This window comes from Wyeomyia smithii, chromosome 2 (genome assembly GCF_029784165.1).
Source record: "Wyeomyia smithii strain HCP4-BCI-WySm-NY-G18 chromosome 2, ASM2978416v1, whole genome shotgun sequence".
In the NCBI taxonomy this organism is placed as follows: domain Eukaryota; kingdom Metazoa; phylum Arthropoda; class Insecta; order Diptera; family Culicidae; genus Wyeomyia; species Wyeomyia smithii.
The window spans coordinates 219183432-219202930 of record NC_073695.1 but is presented as its reverse complement, the minus strand read 5'-3'; the positions used below and the strand labels follow the sequence as shown (position 1 = coordinate 219202930).

The 19499-nt window shown below is 39.3% G+C and overlaps 2 protein-coding genes across 2 annotated transcripts; one reads left to right on the top strand and one right to left on the bottom strand.

Moving 5' to 3' along the window:
* The first annotated feature begins 6693 nt into the window (after nucleotides 1-6693).
* LOC129724134 (inositol polyphosphate 5-phosphatase OCRL) lies at nucleotides 6694-10834 on the top strand. Its single transcript, XM_055678782.1, has 10 exons — nucleotides 6694-7009; nucleotides 7371-7551; nucleotides 7610-8129; nucleotides 8201-8360; nucleotides 8414-8592; nucleotides 8654-9008; nucleotides 9071-9160; nucleotides 9217-9862; nucleotides 10073-10306; nucleotides 10371-10834. Exons 1-10 carry the CDS (start codon nucleotides 6932-6934, stop codon nucleotides 10553-10555), a joined length of 2628 nt encoding a protein of 875 aa, XP_055534757.1. The 5' UTR covers nucleotides 6694-6931; the 3' UTR covers nucleotides 10556-10834.
* LOC129724135 (retinoblastoma-binding protein 5 homolog) lies at nucleotides 10037-12942 on the bottom strand. The gene is made up of 6 exons (XM_055678783.1): nucleotides 12803-12942; nucleotides 12312-12739; nucleotides 12059-12240; nucleotides 11876-11995; nucleotides 11175-11818; nucleotides 10037-11114 (listed from the first exon to the last, which is right to left on the bottom strand). The coding sequence occupies exons 1-6, from the start codon at nucleotides 12819-12821 to the stop codon at nucleotides 11029-11031; spliced, it is 1479 nt and encodes a 492-aa protein (XP_055534758.1). The 5' UTR covers nucleotides 12822-12942; the 3' UTR covers nucleotides 10037-11028.
* Between the last annotated feature and the right edge of the window lie 6557 nt (nucleotides 12943-19499).

The following is a 19499-nucleotide window of genomic DNA, read 5'->3' as shown; positions in this document are numbered from 1 at the left end:
TCTCAACACGGAATGTCCTTTTATAGCGTCATTCGGTGTGGGGAACTTGGGTGATTGGGGGAAGAACCAATCACCTGGAAGCATCTCTGCTTTCTTTCTTCGTCGCTGACGTTGGGTGATGAATGCGATGCCAATTGGCTGGCATTGCTAGCGTGAAATCATTTCGTCTGTTTTTGAAGTCTGCGTTGCGGAAATATACCAATCGTATGAAAAATGTATGTGGATATTCGACTTTCAAACTTTTCCGCAATTTTCACGGAGTAATAAGAAAATGGTAACTAAAATTATCATGTTATACGGTATATTAACTATTGAAATCGGAACAGTTGTTTGAGCGCTATTAGCATCTAAAATCTTCCATTCCGCCAACCAAAAACGTTACATGTTCAATCCAGTTTTCACAGGATGCACCTCAGTATAGTGGAGAAAGACGTAGTCCCACGTCAAAAGTTTGTTTGCTTACAGTAAAAATACCAAGCTTTTCAAGGTCACAATAAAAAGCGTTGTCCATTTACTGTTCTCACCGTAAAATACACTGTAATTTTTGTTTTTGAGAATGTCTCTTGAATTTACACAATTGTTTACAGTCATAGATTCATTCTACAGTTTACAAATGTCGGAAAAAGCATATGCCAATCAGTATCAGAGGCTTAAGTAATAATATCACAATTCCAGTTGTCATAAGTTTGATACTATTTTATTGTTTCACTTAGCTGCACACGTTAATGAAGGCCGATGCAAATTTTTATTTCATTTTATGTTGACCCCCCACCCCTCCAAAAATGTTGAGAATGGGATGGGAAAAAAAGTTTAAGCCATTTTGTTAGTATATGTCGTCAGCGCATATGCTCAATCAAAGAAGAAATAAGTCCAGTGACAGTAAGAGTGTTATCGAAAGGCAAGCAAAATAATTAATGATAAAGTGTTATTTTCCAACATTCTTTTGAATGCAAGTTATAAACAACGTAACTTGCAACAAATTTTCATTGAAGAAATTCCTGTTTTCTCCTCGGTGTTATTTATTTTTCGCTCCCATTTTGATGGTGTTTTGTGATGTAGTTTTTCAAGTGTAAAGGATTTTCTGTAATTATCATCATTTCACTCACACATATTGAACATATGTTCCCCATTCGATGAGAGCGAAAAAAAACACCAAAAACTTGCACTCTATAAAAGAACGAGATTCCTTGGTGTACTCGGTTACGTGTATAGGGACCCAAGTCAAAATAATTTCTCCAACTCGTATCAAGCACTCTTTCCATAATCGCAAGGGATTTTATAGTTTGTACGTTAACGGTAACCATTAGGGTTCATCCCATGATTCATTCGTGTGGAATACTAGCTCATTAGACGATTTACTCTGGCAAAACCATAAAAATAGAGAGAGGAACTCTATATTGAATAACAATATTACTTAACCAGATCAAACAACTACAGAGGTGGACAGATAAAATAGCAGTTAGAATTAATAATATTCTATAACTATTGTTATTTTTTTTTTAAGATATTTTATTTTCATATCAACTAAACAGATGAACGCACTCACAACCATAAAAAACACACCTGAATGTAGTATCCAGGTTTTTACGCACTATAAAGGCGGTCGCTATAATGCGTGTTCGTAATATGCGAACCTCTCTGCTTACGTCAGATTTGCGATTTCTGAAAAATTGGCAACACAAATGTTGCCAGAAATATTTTTCTTTTGATAAATTGTATGAAGACTTCAAACTGACGTAAGCAGAGTTGTCAAAAGGGTGGTTAATTCATTACGAACTTCGCATTATAGCGTCCGCCATTATGGCGCGTAAAAAGCTGGATATGGAGTGCACCGCCACTGGTTCGTGTCACTCAATTGTAGTGCTAAAGTTTTTCCTTAATACTTGCTCGTTTATCTGAACACAACTGCAAACATTTAGAATTAAATTGTCACTCTTTTTTGATGAATTATAATTACATTTTAGATTTTTCTCACTAAAAAGTCGTGTGATCAAACAAGACCAATTCAGATAAGATGGTTTGTAATTTGAATGTGGAATAAATGGGATAATTCAAATTCAATATGTTTGAGCAAGCAATTTACAGGTTTACAGTTAGGATTTAATCGGCGGGCCTAAACTGTTCAGCTCTACTTGAGTTCTTCCCCAAACAGCGGAACATGACTCTTTCGTGCCAGTCAAACGGAGGCTATGGCCATATCTGGATAATTTTCCAAAAGGTGTCTCTCATCGTTTCTTATTGATGACTTATTGTTCAGTGTTGGTTGGCGACAAGCAAGCCATGAGCGGATAAATGGTGAAATTTTTTCGTTACCTAACAACCATTGTAACAAACTAGTTCATATGAAATAAAAAGCTTTTCAATATTCGTTAAAACTTTATTCGTCGGGTGAAAAATAGTTTTGTGGTTCTAATTTCGACCCCTTGTCCGAATCCTATCCGGTCGAAAAGTCGAGAAATGGTCCGTTCTCTCCGGCATGTACGTCTTATCCCATCAAGATAGTCCGTCGCAACACACTACTTGCTGACATTCAGCGTGTATGATACTACTTCTGATCTTCTCGGCATCCGAAAACCTCTTACATATGCAACAGCCAGTGCCTAATTGAGGGTTGTGGGGGCCCCCTTTTCAGTTATCGAGCTTGTTTTAACACGTTCTGGATTGCCTTACATTCAATATAGTTACAAGCACACAAAAAACCGTAACACATGCGGCCCAATGAACGGAGCTTATGAACATATTTTATGTTCACATTTTATGTTTACCACTAGCGCCATCATCATCGGCGGCGGCTTCAGGAAAAAGTTGCCATGACATCGGTCTGTTTACACTGCTGTGCTTCACACTGCTATTAACTGCGACATCGATAGACCAGGCAACACTGAACAGGAGTCTTCCCCAGGCCCATTAAAGACGCCATCTTTTTATGACCGAAAAATAACAAGCAACATTATGGAACCACGGTGGGTTCTAAATGGAAATGAAGCCAAAAAATGTCACATACAACCCAGTGCAAAAGCATAGGCGCGTCTAAGGCCTGATCTTCCCTCTGTGGCCATTGTTGGTTGGAGCTCGGAATCGGGAGGTTCGCCATAACGGGGGTACTGTCAAACTAAAGATAATGAGGTTACGCTGCCAGGGAGGTGGTTATCAGAATAGATCATTGCACGATGACGTCATTTGCCAGTTCCGGAAGGTGCATTTTGTGAACATAGATTTATTTTCGTTGGAGCCGAAAGAGGGTTTTGTTCTAATGCTTTCCGGGATGAACCTACTCTAATGCAAATGTATTCATTTTTACTAGTTTCTCATGCGCTTTCTTATGGAATAAGTCACAATCTTTGTAAGAACACGAAAGTTTGATTTGTCGCTCCAAATTTTAACAGTTTGTAAACAAACCTTCGAGAACCTAGTCGGGAACTGTAAAAAAGTGAGGTTAGGTCGCTGCATGCAAAATCTATTAAATTTTATTAGATTTTGGCAAAAGTTACCAAAAGAAGGTATAATAAATTCTTTTTTATGTAGCGCGTGAAAACCACGTAAATTCTAAAATCCGTGTAAAAAAACGCCTAAATTTTGAAATCCGCGTTAAAAAACCCGTGAATTCCGAAATACGCGTAAAAATCCTCGTAAAAAGACTCTTGTGTAATTTGATTTTGGCTATTACTAGGGATACCATTCGTCCTGATTTAGCAGGACATGTCCTGATTTTGAGACCCCTGTGGAGCGTCCTGATTCATTTTTCATATTTTAGCATTTGTCCTGATTTTCCTGAATGATGCCGGATATTCAGAAATGTTGAAAATTGTTCAGTACTTTTATCTTGACCCCGAAAAGAAACGGACTTATTTCGAACGATTTTTTTCTTTGGTTGAATCTTGACGAGAGAAATTGTCTAGTCGTTAAAACCTAGGGGTAAGACACTCTTGATATATTGCGAAATATTTCCAATATTCAATATTAAAAAGTATTTACTGTTCCATTTTCGGGCATCCCTCTATCTATATCATAGCTCATTGCCGTTACATCAAGCGTTACATTATCGTTGGAGAATGTCAACTGACAGATAAACGATAAATATCAAAATATATCAACCAATATTGTGTAATACTATCGAAATATTTGTCATGAAAATAAAGGTGTCTAGCGTCTAGGTTAAAACCGTTAAACATCTGACAGTTGTTAAGTATAATTTCAAACAGTTTACGTGTGCTACATTTTTAAGTATCTACTAACGCCTGATGAATCAAAGTTGCAGAATTAAATCGTCCGAGAAAGACGTTAAAGAAATAAATGAGTGTTTTGGCGTCCCGCATAAACAAATACCATACACGAATTGTTTCCCGTATAGTAGCTTAACCATTTATGAAAAAGTCACATAACCATTTACATACCATATCAGCTTCAGTTTTGACCATCTAGTTTATAGTAAACTAAGGAATAACCATTTGGTGAACTAGGCGTTAGGTATGGTTACCCGCATAACCAAAAACCATTGCTGAAGCGGTAAGGACTTAAACTGTACTTAATGAAGTATGGTAACTGTTCGTGATAATATCTTTTATCAGTTATTACTGTACTTAATTGAATGACTCAAGCCTGTAGTACACTCTTTGACCGAGCGTCAAATATTTGTCACTTTTTGACAGATAAAAATTTGGTCAAAGATAATTATTTGTCACTCTCCAATTTTAACATGGGGCAAACACGGGCAAACAACAACCATGATGTCAAATAAATTTGACCATTATGTCAGAAGGTCAAATATTTGACCATTAGACAAAGAGTGTACTACAGGCTTTAAACTATTGAGCTACAATATTATATTCAGTATCCCCAAATAGGATAGTGAGCACTATTTGTTCATCACACCTTCAACGGTTGAAGCTCTATCGAAAAACAAAGTGATATATTCCAGCAAACGCTGTAGTCGCAGGTTTTTGTCAAACTATAATGGAAGGTAATCAAATTGGTCACAAATCTTTCGGTTTTAGTATTTATATGAACAAAATTTTTTTCTATCCAGTATCTCCGAGCAGAACGATGTTGAAGTCGACATTGCACGACGAATGCAAAACAGCGCCCCTCGCAGCCCGGAAGAATACAAATAGGACTACTCACAAAGAGAAATATGCTACATGGCTAGCAAGTGATGATATCTGCAGGTGAAAAACATAAACATCATGTTTTTGAAAAAAAAAAATAAAGAAATCGCCAGTAACAATCTTAATAATATTGAAAACAATATCACAACTATTCCACGAACGATTATCAGAATATAAATCAATATAAATATACCATTCATGAAATAATACCTGAACAACTGGAAACTACTTCAAAATAACATATTTATACTATATGAAGAATAGTTTTAGTACAAAATTTTGGATTATTAGTTTACCATATCATGTATAATATCGAAAAAAATATGTTCGGGAAAATCGCTGTTTTTGAATGGTAACCATACCTAACGCCTAGTTCACAAAATGGTTATTTCTCAGTTTACTATAAACTAGATGGTCAAAACTGAAGCTGATATGGTATGTAAATGGTTATGTGACTTTTTCATAAATGGTTAAGATACTATACGGGAAACAATTCGTGTATGGTATTTGTTTATGCGGGCGAACATATATTTTTCGATATTATACACGATATGGTAAACTAATAATCCAAAATTTTGTACTAAAACTATTCTTCATATAGTATAAATATGTTATTTTGAAGTAGTTTCCAGTTGTTCAGGTATCATTTCATGATTGGTATATTTATTTTTTTATTTTTTTTATTCTCGCTTATTTTCCGTCGGTCTAGTTCCGCCACTGTTGTGGCCAATCACCGACGCCCAGGGAGGCGACTCCACACCCAGGACCCTAACTCACGACCCGTTTATTAACGGACCGGCGCCAACGGCTTTTCTTCCTCATGCGATGGAAGGCGTGATCCCAGAGATTTTTCGCCTCAGAAAATCTCCCGGTGTCGGCTAGGATTGAATCTAGACCAGTTGGGTTGGTTGTGAGTGGATCACGCCACCTCACAACCATCGACACCTATGATGTTTATGTTTTTCACCTGCAGATATCATCACTTGCTAGCCATGTAGCACATTTCTCTTTGTGAGTAGTCCTATTTGTATTCTTCCGGGCTGCGAGGGGCGCTGTTTTTTATTCGTCGTGCAATGTCGACTTTAACATCGTTCTGCTCGGAGATACTGGAGAGAAAAAAATATTGTTCATATAAATACTAGAACCGAAAGATTTGTGACCAATTTGATTAACTTCCATTATAGTTTGACAAAAACCTGCGACTACAGCGTTTGCTGGAATATATCACTTTGTTTTTCGATAGAGCTTCAACCGTTGAAGGTGTGGTGAACAAATAGTGCTCACTATCCTATTTGGGGATACTGAATATAATATTGTAGCTCAATAGTTTAAGTCATTCAATTTAGTACAGTTATAACTGATAAAATATATTATCACGAACAGTTACCATACTTCATTAAGTACAGTATAAGTCCTTACCGCTTCAGCAATGGTTTTTGATTATGTGGGGTATGTGGCAATGCAAAAAAATAGATTAATTCAGTAAAACCAATAACGATATTTTTCTCTGTGTAGTACTAGCATGCTATAAAACATTGTTTACATTTTTTATGCCGAAATACTTTTGTCATGATCGCATATCTCGCATATACATCATGGTGTGGTTTATTTGACAGGCGTGTGCAAAAAACTGAAACCGTAGAAGAGCTCGAACAGTATTTTACAGTTTAATTTTTGTTTTATAGATGTAAAATTAAAGTGCAAAATAATTTTAATCATCAGTTAAACTATTGGAGTTCTATGCAGCGAGTTTTTGGCCTGTTCTTAAGCTTAGCTGTGAAGGTTTGCTGCAGGAAAAAGTAGATAAGATAAAATCTGAAGGAACAATGAACTCCACAAGTTATGAATCCACTATCATTGCAACAGTCACGCAAAAGTTTCACGAAGGTGAATCAATTTTGGCGGTATCCTTTTGAAACAACAAAAAAATATGGGTATTAACGCTATTGATTTTGGTTTTTGAAATTTACATCAAGAACGTTGAACTGCTATAGTAGTGTGCGTGGTGCATTATTGATATTAACATGAGTATACTAACATAAGTCGTTTGTTTACATCAGCTACATTGCACTTTATGAGACGACCTTGTGTTAAGCTGTTTATGTAGAGAAGGTTTATACTTATGAAGAATGATGAATTCTGAACAGGAAATGCGATGACGTCATTTATGTTTGTAGAAAAATAATTAAAGCAATCATTTGAGTTGAAAAACCGATGAGGGCATCCGCCGTTGTGTATACTTTCCTAAACAAAATTAATCGGTAGATTTTCGAAGGTTATCAAATAGTAGGTAACAAGCATCAGAACCGGCTTCTGGTAATCGTAAGTTCGGATTTTACGTCAGCTTTGTTTGCTTTTTCGATCAACTGTTACCCGCCGAAGAGCATCTCTGACTTAACGGTTGCTGCAGTCTATCCGATTAATGAGACGTTTTGGGTGAATCCAGGTAAGGTTCTCTGCTGTTATGCAATAGAAAGCAATTATTTTTCGTTTTCTAATTTTAGAATCGGGTTCTACGGGATCGATTTCCAGCCACCAGTTTACAATATTTCTTCAAAATGAACCAACCGTGTACTACTACCAGGCGACTTCGGAAGTAAGCGCCTCGAAAGACAACTTTATCGGCAAACTGAAAGAGCAAATTGCCAATTTCAAAAGTGCTTCCACGCAAGCAGCTGCTGCATCGTATCCTCTAAGTTTCAAGTGGCTTGACTATTACAAACGGGCTGATATGCGGGCGATTGACCGAAGTATTGCCGACGGCAGCCAAGCACCGAAAACCAGAGATTCGAAATTCAAGGAAGAGCTCGATCGGAGACGACACGAGTACATTGTGTGCGAGCCTTACAAAATCTATACCGCGACGTGGAATGTAAACGGGCAGACGTCCGAGGATATCGAGCTGCCGGAGTGGCTTTCCACTACGGACGACCCGCCTGATATTTACGCTGTTGGTTTTCAGGAGATTGAGTGGACACCGGAGAAGATAATCATGAACGAGACGAAAATTGATCGTACGTGGGTGTGAGTATTTATTTGCTTACTAGATGGGGTTATGAAAAATGAGTAAAACTGTGAGTACATTTTCTTTCTAGTAAAAAGGTAATGATGGGTCTTCATAAAGGTGCTGAGTACGAGGAGCTGGCCTCAGTCCGATTAGTCGGTATGATGCTAACGGTCGCGGTCAAAAAGTCGCTGCGGGATCAAATCTCTGATTGCCTAACAGCAGCCGTTGGAACGGGGACATTGAAATGGGTATGGCGTTTATAGTTGAATTCGTCACAATACTAATGAAGTTTATTTTGTAGGGTAATAAAGGTGGAGTGGGCGTGAGTTTTCAGTTGAATGAGGCTCTGCTGTGCTTTGTGAACTCTCACCTGGCGGCTCACACCCAGGAGGTGGACCGCCGTAACGAAGATCATGACGAGATAATTAAAAGGATGTCGTTCGAGAAAACATTCCGTGGTCGATCGATTGATGAGCATCAGTAAGTGTTAATAGTGGAACTTTAATAAGAAGATAGTAAAAAACGTTCGCTATAATTTTAGTCACATATTCTGGATAGGCGATTTAAACTACCGACTTAACGGGGAAATTACGCAGGAGTTCGTAAACGAAAAAGATTGTGACTATAACCAGCTTTACCCTTACGATCAGCTGTACTTGGAAAAACTGAGGAAGCGCATTTTCCGCGAATACAAGGAGGGAAAGATACTGTTCGGTCCGACATATAAGTACAATCCCGGCACGGATGTTTGGGACAGTAGCGAAAAGAGCCGCTGCCCGGCGTGGTGCGACCGAATACTGTGGAAAGGAGCTCGGATAGAACTGCTAAAATATGATAGTGTAATGCAACTGAGAAGGAGCGACCACAAACCGGTTTACGCAGTGTTTAAAGTTAATGTAAGTAAACGTAGGCTGTTTTTTCACAAATATTATTCTATTTGGTTCAATCTGAATTGCAGGTAGAAACAAAAGATAATGAGAAGTTTAAAAGAGTTCACGAGGAAGTTCTAAAAACTGTCGACAAATACGAAAACGACAATCAACCACAGGTATAATAGTTTAAATAATGTTCTAACTTTGATACTTACATTACGCCATTAACTAGATAACAGTGGAGCAAACGGACCTTGATTTCGGCTTGATCAGATTTAATGAGAAGTACTCCCGAGAGTTGCTGGTAGCGAACAACTGTCACCTTCCCGTGCGGTTTCGCTTTGCTGCGAAAGACGACCGGAACAGTCACGTGTGTGAAGATTTCATCCACATCAGCCACAAATCGGGTGAGCTGATTACGGGGAACAGTCTCAGTATAAGGGTGGATATATTTGTGGATGCGAAAGCTGCTTCCCAGATGCTGAAGAAGCTTAAAGATGCGAGGGCAGGTGTAAAAATCCCACTCGATATTCTGGTCCTACACGTAGAAAACGGCCGTGACATATTTATTACCATTTTCGGAGAGTATAAGCAAAGTTGTTTCGGTGTTTCACTTGAAACGCTAATGAAGCTTAACAAGCCGATTTTCGAGTACGAAATCAATGAGTTGATTGCACTGGAGAAGGAGGAAAAACTGATTGATTTGACTGGAGATGAAAACCTGAGGATTCCCAGGGAAATTTGGCGGTTAATCGATTACCTGTACAACAACGGAATGGAAACTGCGAATCTGTTTACGCTAAATCGGACCTACTCAGGGCATGAGAATATTTTGGAAATCCGTGACTGGTTGGACAGTTGGTCGTCAGAACCGTTTCGTATCCTTTTAAAAAGGTTTTTTTTCTTCTATGGTTTATATTCTCGTAGCCGTGCGCATGGAGTTCAAATTCTTCCTGGTGGTAGATTTTTGGACACTCTTCCAAAAAATGTAGCTTTCTACTGTTGGAAGAATACTATTCCGAACAAAAACAGCTGCGCACTGCTACGACCTTTATTCATATATTTTCCTTAACTATTCACAATATCAGCGGGTATTCCTAAGACCGCAGCAGAAGCTCTTCTAATTCTTCTAGAATCTTTACCCGATCCGGTAGTTACCATCACCGAACGAGAGTGCATCGTCTATGCGGACAACTACGAGCGCTGCAAGGAACTCATTCGGACGAAGCTAAAACCCGTTCACAAGCTGGTGTTTCTATACATCTGCATGTTCCTCATAGAACTGCGTCGACGTAATCCCAGCATACGCTTGGAGGTTTTAGGTGCGTTTCTACTTTTTCTTAGCTTTCGTATAATTCTATAGATTTTTCCCATTCATCGTTGCAGCAACCGTTTTTGGTCGGCTAATGATCCGCAGCCAGACACCGATAGTTCGAACGCCAACCGGGAACGATGTGTATGCTTACACCGATGGCGAGCGGGACCAGCGGCGACGATTTCTAATGACATTTCTAACCAACAAGATACAGGAATTTGCCCGAACAGAAATGGAAAACAACAGCACGTCGTAGAGTCCACTCTGTCCGAATCTCTTTGGTGTTCACCCATCTGTCGATGTAATTCGATAGCAACGTTTTTGAAACGTGCTTAGCAATAGCAGCAGAAGAGAAGCTCTTTGTGTTACAAAAAGTCACCTGATGAACAATTTTAGATGTGTATTCATCAACAGTAGCGGTAGTCAAATGAATTTGTTTGTATTTAATGGCATTCTGTCACTGCGCGTAAACTGTGGAATTGTACGCGATCAGTGTATCACCTTACTAGGAAAATAAAGATAACTCTATATAGAACTTGTACTGTTACTATTTATCGAAGCTTCGTTTGTCTGAAGTAGATTTATTTACAAATCAAACAAATGAAATTCATGTTCATCTCTGTAGACTAAAAATGTTTTCATTACGAATCTGAATTTGTACCGGTTTTGAATAGTAAACCATCGCAGATCACAGAAAACTGAACTCTAACGAATGTGTGAGAAAAAACACTACTTTCTAGGTCGACCTGCTGTCTTTTTATTAGCGGCAGTCACTTTATCCTTGTTTGCCTTGTTCTGCAGAAGAGGGTGAACATCTGAAACGACACAAATTTTACTTAGCACTGACACTAATCTGTTATGCTTTCCTCACTCACCTTCAATCGGAGCATTATCTAGTGCAATATCATATAAACTGGCTTTACGTTTCTTAGAAGCAGGTTCATTTTCCTTCATCGAGAGCGGATCATGTTCGGTCGGGTTGTTATTGAAGCCTGTTAGTAACGTTTCCGAATTATCCTGCGACCCCCAGCCATCCTCGGGATCTTCAACTTCCGGAGCCATCGGTAGAAATTGCAGTGCATTTTCGTCCTCATACTCCTCATCCGAGGAACAGAAAGCCGCGATTGGTTCGGCAGAAACAACGTCCACCTCGACCTCCTCATCGTGCTTGGACTCCGCAGCAAGATCAACCGATTTATCTTCATCGGTGATGTCGAACTCTGACTCCCGTTCCTCATACTCCACATTTTCATCAAGTTCTTTGAAATCCGGTGCGAAAGCGGACCAATTTTCCACCTGATTTTGAGCCCAGATTGAAACCAATCCCGAGCTAATACTGGCTATGATTGGACGGACTGGATGCCAAACAACATCCAGCAGAAGTTCGCCCTTAGTTCCGTGAAGGATTTTCACGAGATTGCCGATGGATTTCTCCCAAACATAAAGCGCGTGCTGGCGCGCACTTCCGGCGCAAATGTATTCACCATCTCCTGAGAAACAACACTTCTTCCAGGTGGTTCTGTAATACATAATTAAAGTGTATCAGTCTGAGAGTTAGGTTTCAAGCAAAACTAACTTGTTAACAAGATCTTGAAGCTTTTGAATTGGTTCTGGTTCGCCTTCTTTCCCGCAAGTTACAACTTCCTTCGAGTCGTATACCCGAATCACTCGATCAGAGGTGTTTACCAAAAATGCTCTGTAATTACATCAGATTAATTTTCTGTTTACGCAACTCTCAAATATAGACTGTTCAACATACTCTCCCCTTCTAGCGAATTCTATACTTTTCACGGCTGTCGCGCTGGAAGTTCCCACCGCAATTTTGAAACTGGCAACGATTTCGAGAGTGTGAGAATTCAGCACAAGGATTTTTCCTTTAGCATTGCCCGAATAGATATGCTCTCCTCTCCGATCGAATGAAGCTACAATGTTCAAATCTCCCTAAAATGCAATGTTAAAAAGCTTTGATTCATAGATCATTTATATTATATAAAACATAAAACAGCAATTACATCATTATCCAGCGGCAAACACTGATGCTTTCCACCGATATCGACCAAAACCGCCGCATACCGCATAGGGCAAACCAGAAACTTGTTATCGTTTCTCGGATGAAATTGCACCTTCAGGATCGGCGACGGAAACCGATACTTGTGTTCGCAGTCTCCGCTGAGCACGTCCCAGATGCAGACATTATTGTCCGTGGAAGCTGACAACAGCTTGTGACCGTTTCGGGACCAACACAAACTGCACACCGGGTGAACGTGGGCGGAAATGATCTTGGCGATGCCCCTCGTGAGAAAGTCCCACACTACTATTCGTCCATCGTTGCAGCCCACGGCAAGCAACGTTCCGTACTTGTTGAAGGCACATGTCACCGCCAGTGAGATGCAATCCAGCGAACCATCGAATTCTTCCGGGTAGTTTTGGCCGAATGATTCTGACGAGAAGGCAAATTAATGATACGCCATGCAAATTAATATTGAGAACATCATTAATTTACCTAATAACTGCAAATTCATTGCTGCTTCTTTTCACTTGTTATACTGTTCCAAAACATCTAATACTATTCTGATAATAATAATTATATTTGCGGTAACGCCATTCGTGCGGTACAGCTGCAGATATGTAAATAATAATAAAATTGTGGAAATGTCGTTTAGATATAATATGGTTGCCGCATCGAATTTATACAGTACTTTTGCTATAAAATATACAGTTTTATAGCTTAAGTACACGATGAAATAAATCTGCTAAATTTAGTGTACTCCCAAGTAAAAATTTAAATCGTATTGCATTCTTTTAGTGGTTTTCATAACCAATTTCGTAAAGCTGCTATTAAAACTAAAAATACCATCAGAACATCCTGATAACCGCTATAATTTCGCTCTATAGCCAGGTGGCCCACCCTTGCCATGGTGGTGAACTAATATTCAATTAAATCATCGTTTGGCTTATATCAGTAGATACTTAACGTTAGTAACACCACAGAAAAACAGACGTGCCACGAAATTTATTTTCGTGGATCAAAATAACGGTCAATTCAAATGGGTTTCAGTTATGCGGATTATTCCCGCCACAGCAATGGTGGCGCTGACGTGCCTTTTCCCTTTGAACTGAAGTTGACAGTTGTTGCGCGTCGTGTTGCCAAAAACAACAGAAAAACTGAAAGTTAATCTTTTGCGAATTATGTTCAGAAGGTGTCGCACAAGTCAGTGGGAACCACAATTTTTTTAGAGTTTTGTATGGAGTGGTACGTCTGTTTGTATGTGGTAACACTAGCACCACATACGTAAGACATACGTAACACTGGCGTTTTTTTTTCTGGTACACGTTGCCCCATAGTACTCCATACCTCGTCCTGTCCAACTGCTCGACAAATAATGAACAAAGTGAATATTCTGTTTCTCGGCTTTATCGAGCCCCAAAGAAAATCCCATAAGGAACTGTCGGGTATGCAAAATTATTAATTCGAAAATGGATTGAATGACATAAAAACTGACAAATATTAAGACATTCACCGTCGATAATTACTGTTAGCTGCTACTGTTTATGTTCTGGTAACTCCTGGATCGTTGAATTGAATCTGTGCAAAATCTGTAAGCAAAAGATTCCATGTCGAATTCTTATGGTTTTTCTTAATCTCACTCATTGGCAAGCCATCGATGAAATCAACTGTAGAGCAACATGTCAAACGGGTCTATTTACTTTCATCGATTTTCTTGATTGACTTTTCATTTGTTTAATGGTTCAGCTAAAGTAACTATTCCCAACGTGGTTTTTATTTAAAAAGCTAGATTAGATTCTCCGCTATCAAATAGTGTAAAGGACATATCATGAAACGTGTTTAATAAGCCGTGGTGGTTGAAAGAAACCGATCGATCAAAAAATCGATCAAAGCAGATAGATCCTTTTGACATGTTGCTCTACAATTTTATGTTCAGAGACCGAATTACACAACAGCTTCGCCATTTTGATTCTTGTATATTTTCGCACAGAGAGTTCATTCTGTTTGACGTTGCCAAGTTCACGTAGATACTACGTGATAAAACATAGTATGCATGTGATTTTCACGTAGATGTTATGTTTGTCACATAAATCATGAAAATTGACAGAAAATGAATAAGTACAGGAAATTTCACGTAACAATAACGTGAAAAATATTTTGAGAGTGGTAACTGTGTAAACCTGACTGGCTTGAGAGGTGAGCATCAGGGCCAGCGGTTGATGTGGGTAGTTGGGAGGAAGAAATGAATTAATCACTCAAAATAGAGAACACTCACATGCGTCGTTTTTTGATAGCGTGTAAGTATCTTTTTGCTGGAACGCATTCATGACTCAAACGAAGTTTTTAATAACAACAGGAATACTAAATGTGCAAATTTTTCTGTAAAGCACACATTTTTCGAGTTTATGTTCAATTTGCCGTTGTATAAAAGTATCTTCGGAGTTTTAAGTTTATATATATGTATTTGCGCAGACTTTCATGAAAATGTGTGCGAAAGCGTGAGGGAGATTTTTCAGGGTTTCATGCAGTTGCAAAAAATTTACAATTCTACATCTCACTATTTTGTGAAACGAGAATCAACATTCGACCGTGATGAAATGTGTTCACAATTGTAGCCAAAGTCATAAATTCAGAAAAGCGCAAGTTTAATAATCAAAGTACGCTAACATGGTTGTTACTGTTGAATTGTAAAGCCAAATCAAACTACTCGGTTTTAATTCCATGTTTTACATGTCATATTGCATAAATGCTGGCTATCAAGATACATTCTCAATCTACATACTAACTGATGTAAGTAAAGCGCCTGATGAATGGCAAATTGCTATTATTTACATTTCATAGTGACTGCAGTGAAATATTATTCTCAACACTTCCCCACAATTTGCACATTCAGCATATTGAACTATCTCCGATGCGTGTTCTTAGGTAACCCCATGGTGAACGCGTCGGCTGGTTGATCTACACTCGGGATGAATTGCATTGTTCTTGCTTGATGAGATCCCGTATGAAGAGATATTTGATGTCCGGATGTTTCATCCTCTGGTGCGATCTCGGTTCCTCTGCTATGCTTATTCACGGAATGCTATCCCCCATTATAATGAATGGTGTTATAACCACATCCAATTCATTAAGAAGTTTTGTTATCCACATCCCTTCTTTTGCAGCAGCACACAGTGCAATTAATTCTGCTTCGCTTGTTGATAAGCTGATTGTTGGCTGTCGTTTCGTTGACCACGAAATCAGATTCCCATAAAGTTATATGCATATCCTGATACCGACTTCCTGTCAATTCTCTATATGGTTGATCAGTAAGTTCCCCTTCTGATTTTGACCATTTAGTGCAACTATCCAGAGGTGTCCTCACTGGTTTACACTCAGTCATTCCATATCTTTCGAGAAGTCTCTCAACATATTTCTTCTGAGAAATCTCGGTTATTTGATTTTCAAAATCACGATTGATTTCCATTCCCAGAAAATGCTTCACTTCAGAAAGATGTTTCATTTGGAATAACCTTCCAAATTTTTTTTCTTAATCCATGATATCTCATCTATGTTCTTGTCAATTAGCAGAATGTCATCTACATAGAGTATTAGGATTATCCCCTTGGATTTCGATTTGTAGATGCAGCAAGAACAAATCCAAGTTCTGCCATAGCATCACTGAAACGTTTGTTCCAGGATCTACTTGCTTGCTTAAGTCCATACAAGCTTTTATTTAGACGAACAATCTGCCTTTGTCCGTTTTCATTGACTGGCAATTTCATGAAGATTCCCTCTTCCAATTGTCCATTCAAAAATGTTGTTTTGACATCCTTTTGATGTATAATTAATTCATGTTCGTTTGCAAGTGCAAGTGCTGAACGAACGCTTTCTAGCTTTACAACAGGTGTGAATGTTTCACTATAGTCGAATCCTGGTCGATGTGAACATCCTTTGGCTCTTAACCGTACCTTGTGCCTTCCATCTTCTTTCAACGAGAAGATCCATTTTGAGTACATTGGTTTTACTCCTTTTGGTATACAGTTAACCACTGTCCAAGTATTATTGCCATTCAATGCAACTACAGTTAACCACTGTCCAAGTATTGTTGCTATTCAATACAAGTACAGTTATCCAATGTCCAAGTATTGTTGCCATTCAATGCAACTACAGTTAACCACTGTCCAAGTAATGTTGCTATGTAATACAACTACAGTTAACCACTGTCCAAGTATTGTTGCCATTCAATGCAACTACAGTTAACCACTGTCCAAGTATTGTTGACATTCAATGCAACTACAGTTAACCACTGTCCAAGCATTGTTGCTATTCAATGCAATTACAGTTAACCGCTGTCCAAGTATTGTTGCCATTCAATGCAACTACAGTCAACCACTATCTAAGTATTGTTGCCATTCAATGCAACTACAGTTATCCACTGTCCAAGTATTTCTGCTATTCAATGCAATTACAGTTAACCGCTGTCCAAGTATTTTTGCCATTCAATGCAACTACAGTTAACCACTGTCCAAGTATTGTTGCTATTCAATGCAATTAAAGTTAACCGCTGTCCAAGTATTTTTGCTATTCAATGCAACTACAGTTAACCACTGTCCAAGTATTGTTGCTATTCAATGCAACTGCTTGCTTCCATTCCTCCCAGTCCACTAGTACCTTCAAGTCCTGAATGTTTGTCCCGGAAGTTCACCACTTTGGATTGTAGCCATTCTCGCTGAGTAGTCCGAGAACCTATGAGGTGGTCTTCTATCCCTCTGGCTTTATCTCAATTCTTGTTGGTATTCATCTTCCTCTCCATCGGCTTGACTATCATTCGCACTCCCGTAATCAGTTTCGCCAACTGATTCCTCCGATGCATTCTGATTCTCACCTAGATCTGGATTTTGTTCAACTATGGTAGCATCTTCTATTTGATCTTCATCGGATGGTGATCCCTGTTTATCATTCTCCTGATCTTCTTCAGAAGCTGATCCTTTACCATCACTGTCATGATCCTGATCTTCAAAGAGATCTTCATAGTTATCCTTGAATTGAAATTGTGTATAAAGTATCAAATCCTGTTCCCCAGGCTTGAATTCATTCAATCAATTTCCACGATAAACTATGACCGATTCGTCGAATTCGTTTCTTATAAGTTCAATAGAACGTGTTTCGACATTCCTCAATCTAAAACCATTGTTTGCGTAGCCCACAAAGATCAATGATTTACTCTTGGAATCCAATTTTTGACGTTTCTCCTTTGGGATCTGTTTGAATGCTCTGCATCCAAAGATTCTCAAATGTTTCAAATTGGGTCGTCTTTTAAACCATATTTCCTATGGAGTTTTATCTGACTTTAACCCTTTTGTTGGAGATCGGTTCAATAGATATGTTGCAGCATTCAATGCTTCACCCCACATTTTTTTAGGTAACCCGCTTTCATAAAGCGTTGCCTTACCTTTTCCATCAATGATCTATTAATCCGTTCACTGACTCCGTTTTGCTGAGGAGTGGAACAGTATAAATCATTTGAATTCCGTTTTCCTTATAGTATCTTTGGAATTCGTTGCTCGAGTATTCTCCGCCGTTATCGCATCTCAGCATTGAAATACGGGTTTCAAAATATGCTGACGCCATGGCTTCCTATACTCTTTGAATCTCTCAAAGACTTCAGACTTATGCTTCATTAGGTCAACTATGACAAAATGCGTATAGTCATCGACAGCGATAACCGTCGTACGTTTGCTGCTCCATGTAGATGTCCCAGTCTTTTATACCATGTCTCGAGACTCATCTGTTTTCCGGAATATGCCGATCCGTTTGCATATTCTTCGGATTGTCCATCCCAAATGCAATCAAGGTAGAATACACCATATGTGAAAATACCTCTACTGATTGCTTTCTTTTGATATTCAAAGATAACCTCTTTTTCAGAAAAAGTGACCCTTTTCCCATGAAGACTTGCCTTTCTGACCGAGAGCACAGTTTATTCAAGATTTGGAATTAATAGAACATTGAACAATTCCAATTCCTTTATTAGGTTTTTCCCGACCATTGTCTTAAGCCGCAACTTTCCCATCTTCGTGGTCCGAAGATTCTCGCCGCTTTTGGCTGTGGAAATGATCAATGGTCCCGGAAGTTCCTCAATGACATCCAGCAGCGCTGGTCGTTGACCATGTGGTCGTTCGTTCCAGAGTCGACCACGAAACAAATCCGTTTGTTCCGCTTCATCGCCTCCGGTTCATCATCATAGCGTAACGTTACAGCCGAAACAACGTCTGGTCTTCTTCTTCGATACGAGGGTGACGTTCGACGGAGTCTTCTCCTTCGCCTTGTCTTCCCCAGCTTCTGCACCCGCTTTATTCCGGTGGTGCAGGTTCCAATCCGTCAGTACAAATAAAATAACGCTCTCTTGACACAACGATAGTAGCATAGGAAAAGGTGCGCTCGAAAGTTCCCCTTCCGTAGCCACCGTTCCTACGTCAAGTTGTCGTTTTGTCCTGGTAAGCGTCAGGCGATGTCCTCGCTGACTATCAGTATACCACTGATCACGACTCTAGCAAGACTTGCTACTACCAGTTAACTACTGGTCTAAGGCGTCCAGTCCAATATCAGCTGCTACAACTACTGCTATAGCTATTACTACTAGATGACCACTGGTTTTCCAAGTCCAATCCAAGAACAGCTGCAGCTACCAGTTAACCACTGATTTACATCTACCAGTTTACCACTTGTGATGTTGTTGCTTTTCCAACCGGTTATGGACGCGCCACTACCATGGACCAAGGTTCACTTCTGTACCGTTGTCCCCTTTCGTAGCGGCTGTCCCTATGTCGAGCCATTGTTTAGCGTTCCTGGTATGTAATCCTGTCCTGGTCCAGTCAAGCGGTGTCCTATTGGTGGTTTGCCGAATCTGGTCCGAATCCGATCCTAAGTCCACTATTCCTGCCAGTTTTACCACTGGTTTGTCGAGTCCAATCCTAGGATTATGCTATTCCTACCAGTTGACTACTGGTTTTCCAAGTCCAATCCGAGGACTGTTGCAGCTATCAGTTAACCACTGAATTGCACCTACCAGTTTACCACTGGGGATGCGTCTGCTGGGCCCATAACCATTTGTTGGAATGTAAAGTCAAATCAAACTACTCGGTTTGAATTCCAGATTAAAAGGTAATCTTTATTCGAACACATCTCGTCAGGTCATTACAAGTGACCG

What these genes read in the sequence shown, in the direction of transcription:
- LOC129724134 (XM_055678782.1), top strand. Translation starts at nt 6,932, where the DNA reads ATGAACTCCACAAGTTATGAATCCACTATCATTGCAACAGTCACGCAA. An exon ending in ACGCAGTGTTTAAAGTTAAT is followed by an intron (nt 9,009 to 9,070) that starts GTAAGTAAACGT and finishes TCTGAATTGCAG; the next exon opens with GTAGAAACAAAAGATAATGA. An exon ending in AAAACGACAATCAACCACAG is followed by an intron (nt 9,161 to 9,216) that starts GTATAATAGTTT and finishes GCCATTAACTAG; the next exon opens with ATAACAGTGGAGCAAACGGA.
- LOC129724135 (XM_055678783.1), bottom strand. An exon ending in GTTTGCCGCTGGATAATGAT is followed by an intron (nt 12,241 to 12,311) that starts GTAATTGCTGTT and finishes ATTGCATTTTAG; the next exon opens with GGAGATTTGAACATTGTAGC. An exon ending in AGATAATGCTCCGATTGAAG is followed by an intron (nt 11,115 to 11,174) that starts GTGAGTGAGGAA and finishes GTGTCGTTTCAG; the next exon opens with ATGTTCACCCTCTTCTGCAG.